The sequence below is a fragment of the Ranitomeya variabilis genome, chromosome 5 (genome assembly GCF_051348905.1).
Source record: "Ranitomeya variabilis isolate aRanVar5 chromosome 5, aRanVar5.hap1, whole genome shotgun sequence".
Taxonomy (NCBI): Eukaryota; Metazoa; Chordata; class Amphibia; order Anura; family Dendrobatidae; genus Ranitomeya; species Ranitomeya variabilis.
This window is the reverse complement of record NC_135236.1, coordinates 268,438,798-268,458,098: the sequence shown is the minus strand read 5'-3', so window position 1 is coordinate 268,458,098 and position 19,301 is coordinate 268,438,798. Positions and strand designations below refer to the sequence as shown.

The 19,301-nt window shown below is 45.3% G+C and overlaps 1 protein-coding gene across 2 annotated transcripts in view; it reads left to right on the top strand.

Annotated features, from left to right (window-relative positions):
* Positions 1-2,296: 2,296 nt before the first annotated feature.
* The window catches only part of UBE2Q2 (ubiquitin conjugating enzyme E2 Q2), a 39,644-nt gene continuing 22,639 nt past the window's right edge, over positions 2,297-19,301 (top strand). Inside the window, exons 1-3 of one of the 2 annotated variants that reach the window (XM_077264266.1) lie at positions 2,297-2,817; positions 8,311-8,415; positions 16,731-16,835. In XM_077264266.1, coding sequence (XP_077120381.1) covers positions 2,659-2,817; positions 8,311-8,415; positions 16,731-16,835 — 369 coding nt within the window. In that variant the 5' untranslated portion in view covers positions 2,297-2,658. The remainder of the gene's footprint in view (positions 2,818-8,310; positions 8,416-16,730; positions 16,836-19,301) is intronic. The other variant, XM_077264265.1, reaches the window with a different exon arrangement.

Sequence of the window (19,301 nt, the reverse complement as noted above, 5' to 3'; positions counted from 1 at the left end):
TTGAGGTCCATCAAATATTCCAGCCTTTTTCTTCTCTTCACTAAGACCAGGAAAAGTTGAACATATATAGTTAAAGCATTCTCCACTGTGATTGAGAGCTTTGACGAACTGCTTCATCAATCCAAGTTTTATGTGTAAGGGAGGAAAGACAATGTTCTTCCTATCCACTAGAGGATCATGGATGATATTCTTATCGCCAGATGCCAAACTCTGTCGCTGAGGCCATTCAGTTTTCACCCAATGCTCCGCTGTAGCTCTACTGTCCCAGTAGCACAGAAAACAAGGGTGTTATCATAACAAATGGGAATTATGCATGTTCAAAGAAAACAAAGATATTCTCACATTTATTGGGAGACTAAATGAAAACTAAATTTACCTTAGTGAACCGTATAAACCGCCGGTACTTTTCATACACTACTTATATTTATCATGGAATTCATGAAAATGGGCTATATACCTATAGCGCAAAAACGTGATGTGATAGAGAAATTATAAGATCAGATTTGAATTCAGCACCCTCAAATTAGTGTAAAACTGTTCTTAAAGTCCATGCCAGAATTTTTTTTTTTTGCAGACCAGTGTAATGTGTGTAAAGTGCTGTGGAATAAAATAGCGCTATGTAAGCAAAGCACAATAAATAATAACTGAATTTGATGCAGTAACCATCAGTTACTTGATCAAATCTGTGGAAATTGTTTGCCCACTTTGATGGCAGCTTTTATGCTCAGAAAATCTTTGGGCCATCATATTAACAACTGATTTTGATGTGTGTCTGCTAAGATCAGTGGCCTAAAATCATTTAAGCCTTTAAAATTTGCTGTCTGCTCACTTTGATGCCAGCTCTTTTGCCCAAAATATGTTTGGGCCAACTTAAAAAGTGAATTGAATTTTATGTTGGGCATCCGATTCTGTATGGTGTCGCGAGTTCAGTTTCCCAAAAGGCACCAAAAGTGTCAGTCTTCCAATTCCAACTTTAATACCCAGAACTCATTTGGGCCAGCCTGAAGAGAACTGAATCTGAGCATCCCTCCTATCTGTATGCTTGCGGTGTGAGATGAGTGACCCAAAGTCATTTAACCCTTTAAAAAACGTATTACTTATTAAAATATGTGAAAGTTGTCTGCCCACTTTCATGCCAGTTCTTATGCCCAAAAGCCTTTTGGGTCTGCCTGGAGTGACCTGAATATGATGCAGGACATCCTTGTCTGTGGGGCTGGTCATGTGAGCTAAATAGCTCAAAATAATTTAACCCTTTCAAACATCACTTATGTCCAGAACCTGTTTGGGCCAGCCTGAATTTGAGGTGAGGCAACCCTTTCTGTGTGTTAGCGGAGATCAGTGGCCTAAAGAAATGTAACCCTTTGTTACACCCATCTGAGCCCACCTTGATGTCCACTTCTGCGCTGCTTGTACATTTTTGGGAGGTGCAGATAGGGAATCTAGATTGTGAGCCCCATTGGGGACATTGATGATAATGTGTGCAAACTGTAAAGTGCTGCAGAATATGTTTGCGCTATATAAATAATTATTACAGGTGCGGTCATGCGTGTTCGCCTCAGCTTACCTCCCTGCACTGCTTTTTAAAATATGATCATTTTTGCTCATTATTAAACCTGTAAAAAAAAATTATGACTAAGAAACCAACTTTAGCATTGTCCAAAATGGTGCCACAAAAAAACAAGGCCCAAGCCCTTGACTGTTGTGGTGAAAGCATAGCGACCGCCAAATGACGGCCATGCCACATGCTCGGGGATCATGGACTATGTGCACATATTAGGATGGGCTTTACCACCAATTTCCAAGGCGTCAGTCCTAAAATAGTCATTAATACAGCGACATGGACTGTTCATTTTGCAAACCTTGTAGCCACAGAAACTGAAAACTGCCAGTATCTATGTAGGAGGAACACAAGTGCCTGCAGCGACTACCACCTGACCTGAGGACTATAGCATGGCCATGGCCCGGCAGCTGTGTGAGCAGAACATGCCACCTATAGGGCGGTGTGCAGACCTGCAGATCACTGTACGTGTCTGCACTGGGGCCGTCACACTGGCTGAGGCTGAGGCTGAGGCTGAGGCTGAGGCTGAGGCTGAGGCTGAGGCTGGAGACACACTGGTGCGAGATACGACCGAGTCTCGCTGGTTAAAAGCAAGCTGTGGCACCGGCACTCCGGATCGGAGCGTGCAGCTGCATAGCAATACATGGAGCCGCACGCTCCGCTCCGGAGTGCAGGTGCCACAGCTTGCTTTTAACCAGCGAGACTCGGCCGTATCTCGCACCAGTGTGTCTCCGGCCTGAGGCTGAGGCTGGGCAGCACTGACAGAACTGGGCAGCACTCAGCGCCGCCTGACTGGACAACAATCCTCGCCACTAGGCCTGCCTTCCCAAACTCCCCACTCCCCAGTTCCTGTGCCCTCACCACGCATGCGCACAGACAGCAAAGCTTTATCAATAGTGCGCAAGGGTGCTTCCTTTCGGTAGAGCTCCGTCTCTGACGTCACTGCGCCGGAAGCATCGCTCTCCGTGGCCCTCGGTGGCGTCGCTCCGCATACAAAGACAGGCCGCCGCCATCTTTCGTACAGGCCGGGCGGAGAGCTCGGGCCCCGGGCATGACCCCGCTGTCTCCTCGGGCCTCCGCCGGGCGGAAATGAGGCCAAGATGTCGGTGTCTGGGCTGAAGGCCGAGCTGCGACTCCTTGAGTCTATCTTCGGTAAAGAGCACGAAAGGTTCCGGATCATCAGCTGGAGGCTGGACGAGCTGCACTGTGTGTTCATCCAGAGCACCGGGGGCGCCCTGACCATCCACTGCAACATCACGGTGTGTAGGCAGGCGGCGGGGGGCTACCGGCTGTTCTGTGCGGCACTGGGTGACGGGAGGTGGGCACAGCGGCTCCTCTAGCGCCCCCATTAGCATCAGGTGGTCAGCAGAGTTGCCTGGAGTTTCCCACTTGCCTGTGCCCCTTATGAGTACAGCACTAGCCCATATTGGGGGGGATTGTGGCCACCTCCTCGCCCAGAGGACCCGGGGGTTACGGGGATGGCGTCCCCTCTCGCTGCCTTCTAGTCACAAGGCTCCAGTGTTTATGGTAAAGGGATCTGAGAATCGGACCTGACCCAGAAACCCCACGAGGGCAGCGGCACAAATGTCCGCTCAGTTATGGAGAAGTCTCCATGGTGCCACGGCCGTCTCCGAGAAGCTTCGATGCTCTGACGGATCAGTCATCGCTGATCGCACTCTTGTTTCCGTAACTTTGTATTCTGCACTATTTATCCACGGAGTCAAATCGGGGAACTGCGAAAACTTTCCAAACCAGGCATCCTGACGTGTGGGGGCGACCAGTGGGGTCTGGCACGTTACTTTACCCTGCCTGACGTGTGGGGGCGACCAGTGGGGTCTGGCACGTTACTTTGCCCTGCCTGATGTGTGGGGGCGACCAGTGGGGTCTGGCACGTTTACTTTACCCTGCCTGACGTGTGGGGGCGACCAGAGGGGTCTGGCACGTTACTTTACCCTGCCTGACGTGTGGGGGCGACCAGTGGGGTCTGGCACGTTACTTTACCCTGCCTGATGTGTGGGGGCGACCAGTGGGGTCTGGCACGTTACTTTACCCTGCCTGATGTGTGGGGGCGACCAGTGGGGTCTGGCACGTTACTTTACCCTGCCTGACGTGTGGGGGCGACCAGAGGGGTCTGGCACGTTACTTTACCCTGCCTGATGTGTGGGGGCGACCAGTGGGGTCTGGCACGTTACTTTACCCTGCCTGACGTGTGGGGGCGACCAGAGGGGTCTGGCACGTTACTTTACCCTGCCTGACGTGTGGGGGTGACCAGTGGGGTCTGGCACGTTACTTTACCCTACCTGACGTGTGGGGGGACCACTGGGGTCTGGCACGTTACTTTACCCTACCTGACATGTGGGGGGGACCACTGGGGTCTGGCACGTTACTTTACCTTACCTGACGTGTGGGGGCGACCAGAGGGGTCTGGCACGTTACTTTACCCTGCCTGACGTGTGGGGGGGAACAGTGGGGTCGGGCAGGTTACTTTACCTTGCCTGCCTCATGTCTGGGGGGGACCAGTGGGTCTGGCAGGTTACTTTACCTTGCCTGCCTCATGTATGGGGGGGAAAAAGTGGGGTCTGGCAGGTTACTTTATCTTGCCTGATGTGTGGGGGGACCAGTGGGCTCTGGCAGGTTACTTTACCTTTCCTGCCTGATGTGTGGGGGTGACCAGTGCGGTCTGGCAGGTTACTTTACCCTGCCTGATGTGTGGGGGTGACCAGTGGGGTCTGGCAGGTTACTTTACCCTGCCTGATGTGTGGGGGGACCAGTGGGGTCTGGCAGCTTACATTATTTTGCCTGCCTTATGTGTGGGGAGGACCAGTGGGGTCTGGCAGCTTACTTTATCTGGCCTGCCTTGTGTGTGTGTGTGGGGGGGGGGGGGGCCAGTGGGGTCTGGCAGCTTACTTTATCTTGCCTGCCTTGTGAGGGGGGGACCAGTGGGGTATGGCAGCTTACTTTATCTTGCCTGACGCCGTCATGTGGCAGTGATTTCCCATTACTTTAGAACATGCACAAATGGGCAACTATTTCTCCTGATTGCAGCTTGAGACCTGGCCTGTTAGGTCCAACATTCCCAATTATCAGTATGTGACACTAATCTGGATCCATGCACATTAGATTATTGTCCGATTTCTCACAGATCGGTGGCTTTGCCTGCCTTTCATAATTCCACAGATGCCAAGTAGAGTGAGGGGGAAACACGGAAGCCAAAAATAAAGTGCTTGTTGTGTATGGTATCTAGCGGCATTGAAATCTGCATGAAGCCGTCACTGAAGTGGGAGTTTTCAGTATATTAATATCCCCCCCCCCCCCCCGTACTCGGCTTTGTACCAGTTGGAGAAGCCTTTGAAAATGGCCATGCACATGAGAATGCCTGGGCTGTAGCAGTTTTTACAATGATTGTCTTATGTAGGCTACCTCTGGCTTTGCCTAATAAGGGTATGTGCACACGCTGCAGAAAACGCTGCTGGTCCGCAGCAGTTTCCCATGAGTTTACAGTTCAATGTAAACCTATGGGAAACAAAAAAAACGCTGTGCACATGCAGCGGAAAAAACTGCGCGGAAACGCAGCGGTTTACATTCCACAGCATATTACTTCTTTCTGCGGATTCCGCAGCGGTTTTACAGCTGCTCCAATAGAAATCCGCAGTTGTAAAACCGCAGAAAAACCGTGGTAAATCCGCAGCGGTTTTGCACTGCGGATTTATCAAATTCACTGCGGAAAAATCCGCAGTGGACCAGAATATGTGTGCACATAGCCTCAGGGTATGTGCACACGTTGCGGATTTCCTGCAGATTGCAGCATTTTTTACCGTGCTGAAACGCTGCAGATCTGCAAGTGATTTACAGTACAATGTAAATCGATGAAGAAAAAAAATTGCTGTGCTAATGGTGCGGAAACAAAGAAGTAGCATGTCACTACTTTTGTGCGGATCTGCAGTGTTTTTTTACCCATTCAATTATAGAAATTCGCAGGGGTAAAAACGCAAGAAATCCGCAGCAAATCTGCACAAAATCCACATAAAAAAACACATGAAATCCGCACCTGCATTTTCTGCCAAGAGATGCAGAATCCGCACAAAAAATTCCAGAGGCAAATCCGCAACGTGTGCACATAGCCTTTCAGGGCTTCCCTCTATTCAAACTTTTGCACCTCTTGAGTGCTGAGCATGCCCTCATCTTACACTGATAAAACTTGAGTGGGTGCCCAGTAATGCACGAGATCACTGCTGATCATGTGTCCGGGGACCTTCTTGTTGGCTTGGTAGAATGTCTGAACTTCTCTGTTTGGGTCGCCCTGATCTGTGTTATCTCTCTGCAGAGAAGCTCTCTTACCTCTACGGCTACTTACATTAGAACCTGCTCGCTGCTTCAAGCTTTCGTTTTTGTTCCTAATTTTTTCATACCTATATTACAAGGGTCATAACTTTTATTTTTCTATTTTAGCAGTATGAGGCTTTGCATGTCTGCTTGCTTTACCATATCATATACTGAAATGGAGGGGAAACCAGCAGTTCTGCCATTTATTTATTTTTTCTGTTTTGTTTTTATGCTTCATAGTGTGCAATAAAATTGAAGTGTTAATTTTGGTTGTCAACCTTTCTTTTTTTTTTTGGACATTTTCTGAGAGCCATAGCCTTAAAGATTGAAAGCTAAAAAGGTTGGGGTGCCTTTTTTTTTTTTTTTGCATAAATCAGGCAAAAAATAGCAGTTCTGTTGGATAAATAACCTCTTAATACCTTATGCTTATCTAGATGCAGTGATGCAATTATTTATTTTCATTTTTTTTTTATTTAACAAATGATAAAATGGGACAATATGAACTTTTTATATTTTGGTGTGGGTTTACCTTTTTAAAACCTTTTTCAAACTTTCTTTACTTGTTAGATTTATTTTTTTTTATCACTTTTATTTGATCATTCAAATAATATATATTGGAGAATACGTGAAGAAATTGGAAACTTATGATATACATCGCATTCGCTAGGATAGTGTACAGCATTGCCTCTTATCTAATGTTCATCACTATAGACCATCACCAGTATGGTATCAGCTGTACAACACAGCCTGCACCCTTTGTATTTGGGGCAGGCTAAGGAACTTGGCCATTCTTACAATACTAAGATATCAAAAAGGGTTAACGTTGGCCGTCCAGTTTTCTGGTATCCTTGTTTTTCCTAATTGCAGATGTCCGATAACTGGATATCCCAGACCCCTAATGGGGAACTACTTGAATCTGACTGGGTGGTTTCAGTAAATCAGGCTATATTTGGGTTTTCACATGAAATAAAAAGGTGAATATCTTTTTTTAACAGTTGCTCATAGCCACCAATTGGGTACATGCTTTTTGTATTTCCAATGCATGTTTAGGCCTCCCATACACATTAAACTAATGTTGGCCGAACCCACCGATATCAACTAGTTCGGCTGACGTTCTAATTTTGTGCGCCCCTAGCCCATTTCTTTGGACAGTCCAGTATGTCAGATTTTGGCCCATTGATCATACGGTCTCCCTGAGAAGTCTCTGCCAGGTATGTCTGGCTATGGCTTTCATAGAGCACAAATGACAATTCAGCGAGCGCTCTTGTTTATGGAAGAGCCATCTAAGATGGCTGCCGACCCAACCATTGATTGAAAAGTCCTGATTAATCATTGGGGGCAGCACACAAATCTCTTTCTGCATAGAACCTGCACAGTGTACTGTATACAATCTGCAATGGATTCAATAGGTGCCAGCTTATGCCCTACATTGGATGCAGCGCGCACAGGGCAGACTTTGGGTGGCTCCCCCTAGACAGTACTTTCTGTAAACCTCGTCTGATTGGCCGCTTGCTTCAGACGTCAGTGGCAATCTTTGGCCCTAGGTGGTGGTTTGTTCATGGGATGTCAGTGATTTGTGTGTAAGGAAAGGACTGGATACTGCTGCAGAAGCTCTTTAATTTAGGGTGGTGTTTAGAGCGAAGGCAGTTGCAATAAACCCTCTGAGCCATAAGTCAGTCCAGACAGTCATCTTGTTGTTTGGTTGTGTGTAACAAGTATTTAGGGGAGTGTGACCACTTATCAGGTGACAGTTCTCTCAGCAGATGTTACCCTCCCCCATGCTAGTCTCTCCTAATTATGTCTGTGAAGCAGTACAAGTGTAGTAACTACTTCCCATTCCAGTCTTTCCTGGTTTCCTGCGCCTCTGTGGTTCACTTCTGGGTCACATGACTGCAAGCCAGTGATTGGCTCACACTAGGGTTTATGAGGGCTGGAAGCCCCTTTCTCTGTGTGATCTACAGAGCCTTGATTTGGCTCTCGTAAACTTACAAGCCGAAGAGCGGTCACGTGAGGGAGAAGAATTTTAATACATGCACTATTACATATGTAAATAGAAGGAAAATAAAGTGACTGACACATATTCTTTAGTATGTTAGTTCACAATAATGGTGTACTTCCTTTTAACTCAATCTCAGTATTTTGTTCACCATGTTATTTAGCATTTATTTGATTTCCGGTCTATCAACAATGAGAAACAAAAGCCTAAAAGTAGTAAAAAATTCATAGTTAGTTTGACCTGCTTTTCATTTCCCTACTGGAAGGAAGGTAGGACACCTTTCTGCAGGTCAAACATTGCCTCTTTCTTGATGACCTTTAGGGGCATTGCATGTTGCTAGATTAGACATTGTAACTATAGTTTGCATGTGATAACTTTCTAAATGTGGTTTCTAATAAAAATCCATATTTAAATACATTTCCTCTTCCTGTAGGAATCTTACCCCTCTTCTGCACCAATATGGTTTGTGGAATCAGATGACCCAAATCTGACTTCTGTTTTGGAACGCTTGGAGGATATTAAGAAGAGCAACACACTGGTGAGTCTACTGGGCCTAAACATGTCCTCCCAACCCCAAATCTGGTCTACTCAATTCGTAATTCTTGGGCAATGATTAAAATACCGTATATACTCTAGTATAAGCCGAGATTTTCAGCCCATTTTTTTAGGCTAAAAGTGCCCCTCTTGGCTTATACTCGAGTAATTGTCCCAGGGGGTCAGTGGGGGAGTGGCGGCTGTCACATCATGCTCACCTGCTCCCGGTGCGGTCTCTGCTTCTCCGATGGTCTCCGGCGCCCGTAGCTTTTCCTGTGTTGAGGTCACGTGGTACCGCTCATTAAAGTAATGAATATGGACGTGACTCCACTCCCATAGGGGTGGAGCGCATATTCATTACTTTAATGAGCGGTACCATGTGACCGCTGAACACAGGAAGGAGCTGCCGGCGACCATCGGAGAAGCAGGGACCGCGTCAAGAGGGGGTGAGTATGACTGGGGTGGGTGAGCCATGCGATATTCACCTGTCGTTCCACCGCCGGGCTCTGTCTTCCACATCCGCTGGCTGTGACGTACAGTTCAGAGGGCGCAATGACGTGTTTAGTGCACGCCCTGTGCCTGAACAGTCTCTGCAGAGACCTGGAAGACACAGCGGCGATGGGATGGGTGAATATCGCAAGTGCTGGTGTCCTGAGCCAGCGGTGACTCCTGAACCTGGCCCCCATAGCGTGCCGGTGTCCCCGCCTCCTCAGGACATTGGCACCTCGCCCCCAGCGATGAGAGGTATGTGTTTTTTTGTGTTTTTAAATCGCAGCAGCAAATGGGGCACATTATTCTTTGGAGCATCTTATGGGGCCATCAATCTTTGTGTAGCATTATATGGGGCATAATATTCTATGGAGCATCTTTTGGGGCCATCAACTTTTGTGCAGCGTTATATGGGGCATAATATTATTATTATTATTATTTATATAGCGCCAACATATTTTGCAGCGCTTTACATTTAGAGGGGATTTGTACATACAATAATACAATAGACATTACAGCATAACAATAATCACAGTTCAAAACGGATACCAAGAGGAATGAGGGCCCTGCTCGCAATCTTACAAACTATGAGGGGAAAAAGGGGAGACACGAGAGGTGGATGGTAACAATTGCAAATTCTGTGGAGCATCTTATGGGGACATTATTAACCTTTTATGCAGCATTATATGGGGCGTATATTAATATGGAGCATCTTATGGGGCGTATTTTGTATGGAGCATCTTATGGGGCCCATCATGAACTGTATGGAGCATTATATGGGGCTCCTGATTAAATATGGATATTCAAAAACACTTAACCTACTGATGTCTCAATTTTACTTTTATTGGTATCTATTTTTATTTTTGAAATTTACCGGTAGCTGCTGCATTTCCCACCCTATAGGCTTATACTCGAGTCAATACGTTTTCCCAGTTTTTTTGTTGCAAAATTAGGGGGGTCAGCTTATACTCTAGTGTATATACGGTAGTCTGTTTTTTAATGTGCTCTTCGGTTACCTTTAAATATAGGCCGCCTCAGGTTTTGAGCTTTTTACATTCTGTAGCTTTGTTCTTATGCCGGATACGTATGTAAAAAAAAAAAAATTGTGATACTGACTGCTTCAGCCGACCAGCATACGGTCCTCTTTCCGTTTGCAGGCAAGCCACATTTGCTGGCCTCTTCTCTATAGGCCAGGCCTCGGTGGTCACTGCGAGTCTTGGGGTCACAATGTCCATGTCACTACCTTATGACACTCGGTGACCTACGGGGCCTGGACATGGCAGAAGTTCTGGAGATAACTGATGGCAGAAAGCGGGCCAAGTGGCAAACATAGAGGCTGATGGAGAGGTGTGTGTTTTTTTTTTTTGTTTTTTTTTTAATGTTTTTTTTTTTCTTTTAACATCCATTGTTTGTAACTAGGGCTTGTCAAGTCCTTTTCTCTGCCTTGTTATCTGATTGTGGATGATGTTTTCTACTTTTAGCCCAAGGGAGGGGTGGCTTGTTTTTTTTTTTTTTGTTTTTTTTTCCTATATCTAAAAGTTGTGATGTTACATGACAATGTCACTGTGGGTTTCATTAGCTATTTTCTGCATCCCAACCCTGGAGTAGATGCAAAAGGAAGGAAAGTTTGAGACTTACAAAGTTAGGGTTTGTTTCCACTTGTCCCAGCCATCTGTTTTTTTCCCTTCTAGCCAGAGGGAAACTGATGGCAAAACTGATCCCGTCACTTTTTTTTACAGCACCATTCCCATTCGTCTGGCAGTGGTTGCACCTTGTTAGTTTTCAGAGCCTGATCAGAAAACGCTACATGTAGCATTTTCTAATCCAGCTAAATATGTTGGACATGGTGCACAGCTTTACATTAGTTGTGTCCAGTTCTGATATTTAACCCCTTAGTGACCACAGCCACTACGACTTAAAACTGACCTGTGACATTAGAGAACAGTATCCCCCACCCCCGATGAGTGAAAATGCAGCAGCTGCCACCTGTACAGCTGACACTCTGCAGCCACAATTGGTGTTGGCACAAACCACGGTCATTTAACCCTGTTAGATGCTGCTGTCAATAGTTACTACAGAATCTAAATGGCTAAAGCCCCCGTCACACTAAGCGAGGTCGCTAGCGAGATCGCTGCTGAGTCACAAGTTTTGTGATGCAACAGCGACCTCAGTAGCGATCTCACTATGTTTGACACGTAGCAGCGACCAGGCCCCTGCTGTGAGATCGCTGGTCGTGTCGGAATGGCCTGGACCTTTTTTTGATCGTTGAGGTCCCGCTGACATCGCTGAATCGGTGTGTGACACGGATTCAGCGATGTCTTCACTGGTAACCAGGGTAAACATCGGGTTACTAAGCACAGGGCCGCGCTTAGTAACCCGATGTTTACCCTGGTTACCATCGTAAATGTAAAAAAAAAAAAAAAAACACTACATCCTCACATTCCGGTGTCCCGTCAGGTCCCTTGCCGTCTGCTTCCCGCACTGACTGACTGCCGGCCATAAAGTGAAAGCAGATCACAGCGGTGACGTCACCGCTCTGCTGTTAGGGCCGGCGCTCAGTCAGTGCAGGAAGCGGACGCCGGGGGACGCGAAGGTGAGTATGTAGTGTTTGTTTTTTTACATTTTACACTGGTAACCAGGGTAAACATCGGGTTACTAAGCGCGGCCCTGCGCTTAGCAACCCGATGTTTACCCTGTTTACCCGGGGACCTCGGCATCGTTGGTCGCTGGAGAGCGGTCTGTGTGACAGCTCTCCAGCGACCACACAGCGACTAAACAGCGACGCTGCAGCGATCGGCATCGTTGTCTGTATCGCTGCAGCGTCGCTAAGTGTGACGGGGCCTTAAGAGTGTGGGAGGGTGCTCCCTATTTAACCCCTTTTGTCATCCAGAAATCATGATTGTGTGGTCCTGATGTTTGCCATGACAAATTGCAGCCTGACCTGTTCAGAAGATGGTGACATTTAGGTGGTAAAAATAACATTTTTCCTTCCTGTCATGCTGCTTTGTATTCCTGAAAAGCACCTGAATGGTTAATAAACCACCTGACAGCAGTTTTGAATACATTGAGGGTTGCTGTTTTTAAAATGGTCTCACTTTTGGGGATTTTACGACATATAGGTCCCTAAAAAGGAAGTTTTTGTTTTTTTTAATTTCCTTGAAAAAACTTGCTACTGAATTTCTTTTTTTTTTTTTTGTGTGTGCAAATTATGCTAGGACTCAGGCACATTTATCTTGATAAAATTGCCCTATTGTGAAAAGCAAATGACCCCTTACATAGGAGATAAAGAACCAGCAACAGGTGTTTCGCTGAGGATTGGCTGTTGTAAAAAGAGTGCAGAGATGGGGAAAGTAATAAAAATAAAAAAGTATTGTAGTCTCTTTAGGGTTACATCCACGGCTAAATCATGCCTTGTTCATATGCTCTATAACAGGGGTGTCAAACTGCATTCCTCAAGGGCTGCAAACAGGTCATGTTTTCAGGATTTCCTTGTATTGCACAGGTGATCATTTAATCACCTGCACAGAATGATTCCAGCACCTTGTGCAATGAGAAGGAAATCTTGAAAACACGCATGGTTTGAGGCCCTCGGAATGCAGTTTGACACCCCCTGCTCTATAATCTATAATCTAGCATGGCCTACAATGAAGAACCCAAAAGGCTACAAATGGCCAGACGAAGAAGCAGAGGCCGAGTTTGGCTCTCGTTGTCTGGAATATGGCGCTCCTAGATATAAATTTGTCTTGTTCTGGGAGCTCCAGAAAGCTCTTGTCTGTTATTATGGAGGTCTACTTTCACACATCAGTTTTTTGCAATTTGTCAAATGTTGAAAAAAAACCCGGATCCGTCAGATTGTGAAAAACTGATGCGACGGATCTGATTTTTCACCGGATCAGACTAGCTGATCCAGCTAATTGGATCCTAAAACAAATCGGAGCATGCTCAGTTTAAAAAAAAAAAAAAAAATTGAAATCCGTCCCCGGATTCCGTCATTTGACGGATCCGGCGCCATAGGCTTCCATTCAAACGACGGATGGCGACGGATCCGTCGCTGTCCGTTTTTTCGACGGACACAAAACGTTACTATGTCCATTTTCTCTGGCCACCGGATAAACAATTTTTTAGTTTCACTAATTTTTTTTTCCAATAACATAGCAATTGAACAACAGATTCCCTTACAAGGGAGTTCAGTAAGCTTTAAACTAAACAAAGAAGTAAAACCGTACATACATTAACACAGTTTCAAAGATACAAATAAAACGAGACAAGGACATGGGGGGACATAACAGAGGGAAAATGGGGAGGGAAATGAGATTCTGCTCTTTACTTCGCAGTAAGCTGCAGTATATTTACCAGACAAGATTATACTTTGTTCCGTTTTGTGAGTTCCGCCTCCCCGCACCCCACTCAACGCTGGCTCAACCCCATTGTCATCAGAATCTCACTGGACAACGGAGCTTCAAATAGATAAAGTCAAGGTTTGTTCAAGATTCAAGTTCGTGTTAAGATCCATCCACGGTTTCCAAATTTGGTAGAAGGCCTCCCACCCATCTTCCCTAGTCGCATGTATACGTTCATATAAGAGGATTGAATTCATTTTCTCTCTAACTGATTGGACAGAGAGAAATGGCGTCCTCCAGTTGGTAGCTATATGCAGCTTAGTGGCCATAAGCAACTGGCTTATCAGCCTGTGAAATTTATTAGAAAATCCTGGATACTTGGCTCCCAAGAGGAATGTGGTCGGGTCAGGTTGTATTGCCTCGCCATACATTTTTTCAATTATTAATCCTACTTCCCGCCACATGGTCGAGGCTATCGGACACTCCCACCAAATATGCTTCATATCTCCCAATGCGCCACATCCTCTAAAGCATTGATCTGAAATGTTGGGGTATAAAGTGTGGAGGATAAACAATTTTTTGACTGATCCGGTGAACGGCTGATGAAACCGAAGGCCATCCATCGCAATCCGTCGCTAATACAAGTCGATGAGAAAAAAAACATTCGCCGGATCAGTTTTTATTTATTTTTATTTTTTTCCAAAATTCGCCAGATTGAGACTGACCGCCAAAGACTGATGTGTGAAAGAGGCCTAAGAGGGCGAGTACATTATAGGTAAAATGGCACTAAAAAGTGCAAGTCACCTATTGGGGCTAAACAAAGTTAAGGATTAAAAATTTATTATACATGTGAAGAAAGCGGCCATGTTTCTCTGCTCTGCACGGCCTGTCAGTTATACTAACATCCGAATATAAAAAAACACAGGGCTAAAAATAAGGTTTCTACCGGGAGAAAAAAACTCTCAATCTTTAGCTCGGTATTGGCACGTCCCTATCATGCAGTAAATCAACGTTTTGCATGAGATTCTGTGAAAAGTAAAGGGTGAAATGGGCTACTGACCCCCCCCCCCCCCCCCCCCGTCCTTTTTCCTTACCAATAGCCTCTGCTCTGTTTACCACAACGTTTCCTGTGTCCCCCAATAAATCCCTCGTCCAGCCCCCAGCCCAAAATGGAACAGATCAGCAGTAGATTAACTTGTGTTCTCTGCAGGATTTCTCTCGCTGTTTTACGGACATGTCGGTAATCCTGAAGACACTGCAGGCCTGGTGATCACCTGTATGCGAGGTTTAGTGTTCCGTTAAGTAGGTCAGATGTGTGGATAAAGCTGTACATGAAAGAAATCGCAGCAGGGAGTGTCATGGAATCCCCACCGCGCCGCAGCCACGGGCATGTAATGCTAGCCCTGTATAAGTGGCTGCAGGATGTAGTCATCGTCATACGAGCTTCTGTGGCTAATCTTACTTATGACTAGTCTCCGCACAGAGTTTGCCTGCTTGCATCATAACTGTGAATATCCATCAATTTCAGCTTTTTAACATGGGCGTGCTCCAAAAGTGATTATCACATGGGTGTGTTACACCGGAGACCAAGAAGTAATGACTTGTACAATGTCATACTTTATATGTTACTTATAATGTTAAAGGACCTGTCAGACCTCTGGAGTGAATTCTCGTGCTCCCCATAAAATCATTCAGTTTCATACCATCAGTAACTGTTATTCCACTTGACAGATGTTTTGCCACTTATTCTATCTGTTTTTTTTTTTTTTTTTACCAATAGCTTACTGATCCATTACAATGAGTGCGCCTTTTCACGTCGTTTTGTTTTTTTGTTTTTTTTACCAATAGTTGTCAAAGTATAAACATAACAACAACAAAAAAATGTCCTACTTTCGATCCTTATCCGTTATCTAAGTCATTGGGTGGGGGGCACAGGTCTAGTCTGTGTGCTGTCTTAAGTTAGACTGGTTAATGGATGGTGCATATCAAAGTGCAAAGCAGATGTCTGAGCAAAAACCACATCTAAAATAAAGTACACACCATAGGATTGAAAAATGCCTTGTTGAGAATGTATACCCTGCAGTTTCAATGTCTACCACAAGATGGCAGTGTGTAATAGTGCATGGGGAAAAAGCAACTATAAGTGTATCAACAAGGAAAAATACTATACAAAATAAGGAAAAGCCAAGGAATATAAGGCACTACTCGACTCCCCAGACATGTGCAGGCTCCCAAAATAACATTTAGAAAATAATTTAAACACTATGAAGCTGCACATAAGAGATGCCACAGTAATACATTCAATGACATAAGATAGAACAGCAGAGAACTAGGAACCCACTGCACCCGACACTTTGCTTGGAAATGTTCATGTTCAATGTTCCCTTTATGGTGTTATAGGGTAGTACATCTGGGTGCATGGTATGTGCCTTTAATGCAGGGGTGGGGAACCTCAGGCCCCCGGGCCATTTACGGCCCTCGATGACCTTTTATCAGGCCCCCCGAGCAGATTCTCAGGGACCGCATTCTTGGGCAGGGAGCTGTATTTTGATTGCCACTAGCTCATTAATTTCTTCCTGCTCTGTTAGCACACACACGCAATGTTCACTACTGAACACTGAAGGGCATGCATTAAAAGATTACATCCTGACACCAGTGCCAGAGTCAGGATGCACTTTGTGGGTGGAGTTTGTGCGGCCCCCGAAGGATGGTATAAATATCCAAATGACCCTTGGCAGAAAAGATTCCCCACCCCAGAAGCTAATTTTATTTTTCCATACTTGGAAAAACTGATACAAGAATTGTAAAAATTGACACATGAACCAAAAACTATCAATAGTGACAGGGGGACCAGCAACACATACTTGTCAAAGGAATGTGTCCCTATAGTTTGATATTGTAGATTCTGAATGGACAACATCCTCTCCCCCAATTGTAACACCCATTTGTCAATTTATACATTTCTTGGAGGATTAATAGAGGAACTGCACAAAGCAGATGCCTAAAGAAACTCTCACTTTAAAAATAAATGTTCCCGCTTGCATGCTGTCAGTAGTAGCAGTGTAGCTAATGGCTATGCTGGGCCTTGTCACTTGAGAAGTGAGAGTCCTGACATTGATCAAAAGACCCCAATATGTCGAACCACATGGCTGAGCACTTCCACTGACTCTGGTACCAACTATGCTATTTTAGGAAAACAATTGTATTGGTGTAGTACACGACTGGACAGGTCTTTCTCCAGCCAGGAAAGACCTGATTAAGTCACGTTAAAGTAAAATTTCATGTGACGTTGTTAATCCGTTCCATATCTTAGCTATGTGTGTGTCTAAACATACAAAATGTATATTTTATTTATTACCGGAACAAATTAATGACGTCGCATGAACTTCATCCGTGTGTGTGTGTGGGGCACAGGATGATGAGGTTCTTGGGAGATGTATTGCATGCGGCTTTTACTATTCCTAACATGAATGTGTTTTTGCTCCTGTAGCTCCTGCAGCAGTTGAAGCGTTTGATTTGTGACCTATGCAGACTCTACAATCTCCCGCAGCACCCAGACGTTGAAATGCTGGATCAGCCTCTGCCTACAGGACAGGTATTAATCCTTGCTTTAGGGTGGCATGTTTATGGACCTGGTAAGCCAGCCCAAAGGGGAAAGAAACTGAAGAATACACACTGAAAGGGAGCAAAATTCTATCTTATGAACCTTTATTCCCACGCAGTGCTGTTTTAGACTCCCATCCTAATCAAGATGACACTAGCAACCAACTGGTTTTACAGAGGGAGAGGGTTTCTTCTTCAAGCCCATTTCTCTACCAATTGGTTGCTAAGGCAGCCAGGGTTCTAGCAAATCCCCCTGCATCTCCCATCCTCTACGTGAGCCTGTTAGATCCTGCCTAATGCGAGAACTAATAGTTGCTCAGACGTATACGTAATCGCGAGGATATGACAGCTGCGGCTAACCGCTCACTTCCACTTGATAACTTATGTCTGAAGGCTGGATGTCATAACCTCACGTGAGCCCTGGGAACATAAGTGCTGTAACTGCATAGGATGGGAGTATGTGTTTTTTTGTTTGTTTTTGTTTGTTTTCTTCTTCATAGGTGCGACCCTAAAGGTACCTTCACACGAAGCGACGCTGCAGCGATAGCGACAACGATGCCGATCGCTGCAGCGTCGCTGTTTGATCGCTGGAGAGCTGTCACACAGACCGCTCTCCAGCGACCAACGATGCCGAGGTCCCCGGGTAACCAGGGTAAACATCGGGTTGCTAAGCGCAGGGCCGCGCTTAGTAACCCGATGTTTACCCTGGTTACCAGCGTAAAAGTAAAAAAAACAAACACTACATGCTCACCTGCGCGTCCCCCAGCGTCTGCTTCCTGACACTGACTGAGCTCCGGCCCTAACAGCACAGCGGTGACGTCACCGCTGTGCTTTCACTTTCACTTTAGGGCCGGCGCTCAGTATGTGTCAGGAAGCAGACGCTGGGGGACGCGCAGGTGAGTATGTACTGTTTGTTTTTTTTTACTTTTACGCTGGTAACCAGGGTAAACATCGGGTTACTAAGCGCGGCCCTGCGCTTGGTAACCCGATGTTTACCCTGGTTACCAGTGTAAAACATCGCTGGTATCGTTGCTTTTGCTTTCAAACACAACGATACACGGCGATCGGACGACCAAATAAAGTTCTGGACTTTATTCAGCGACCAGCGACATCACAGCAGGATCCTGATCGCTGCTGCGTGTCAAACTAAACGATATCGCTAGCGAGGACGCTGCAACGTCACGGATCGCTAGCGATGTCGTTTCGTGTGAAGGTACCTTTATCCACTGCTAGGACAACACCTTTTAAATTTAGAAAAAACACAAGCAGAATCCTATTGCAGTGTAATATTCAGATGGGATAATAAATATATATACATGTTCAAAAGTCCTGCATAGGCGTGAAGAAAACTGTTTCACACTTCTGCATCTCTACAGTGAAAGTGGTATATATGTTTTTGTAATCCCTCATTGTATGCCATACTCATTTTTGAATGTCCCAAGTGTATAAATTGTTATGGTATGTGCATTTTTGATTTTTTTACAGCATAACCATACCTACACCAGTACAGTGTGTAGAATGGTGAACAGGTTTCTAAGTTCATTAACTTCCAATGCAAGTTCACACAGACTTAAATTTTACTTTTTAAGATTTATTATTTTTTATTTAATTCAGAGTCCTGAAAAGGGCCTTTTGAGTGCATCTTCAGCTTCTAATACTTTATTGGCCAGCCTTTGCTCTTGAGCACCAGCGTGCATCTCTGTGGCATTGAGTGAACAAGCTTCTGCAGATGTTCACGAGTGATGATGTGGTTCCAGGCCTTTATCAGAGCCTCAATCAACTCACTCTTGGTCCTTGGCTGTTTTCTAGATATCTCTAATGATACATTGTGCCACAAATTTTCAATTGGATTGAGGTCCGGGGACTGAGCTGGCCAGTCAATAGTAGCCACCTTGTTCTTCCAACACCATTGGCTGCCATACAGCCCCAGACCATTACTTTCATCGGATGTTTCACAGAGAAGCTCAAGCACTCTGGCTTGTACTCTTCATGTGGGAACCTTCTCACATAAGACTTGCCATCATTTCCTAAAATGCAAAAAGTGCTTTCATCACTAATTAGCACTTTTTCCCACTCCTCCTTCCTCCATTTTAAATATTTCAATGCCCACAGTTTTCGCCTTTGTATGGCTGTCATCAATGGCCAGTATAACCCTCTTCATGTAGCACCACAACTCGCACACGATCCTCCGCTGTCAAAAATCTGAAGGCTCCCATCATAAAACTCTACAGTATGATTCACTAGATAGACCAACAGATAAAACAAACAAACAAAGCAGCAGATGTGATGCAATGCAATGTGATTGGCTGCCATATCCAGGTTATGATTGGTCACAAGAACCTCATCTGTGATTGGCTAATTTTGGATCTGAAGCTGTAGAATATTTAGTTGTGCGTTCAATTCCCATATTGTTGCAATAATTTCAGGCAAAACTGCTTCAAAAGCTAAAAATATTACA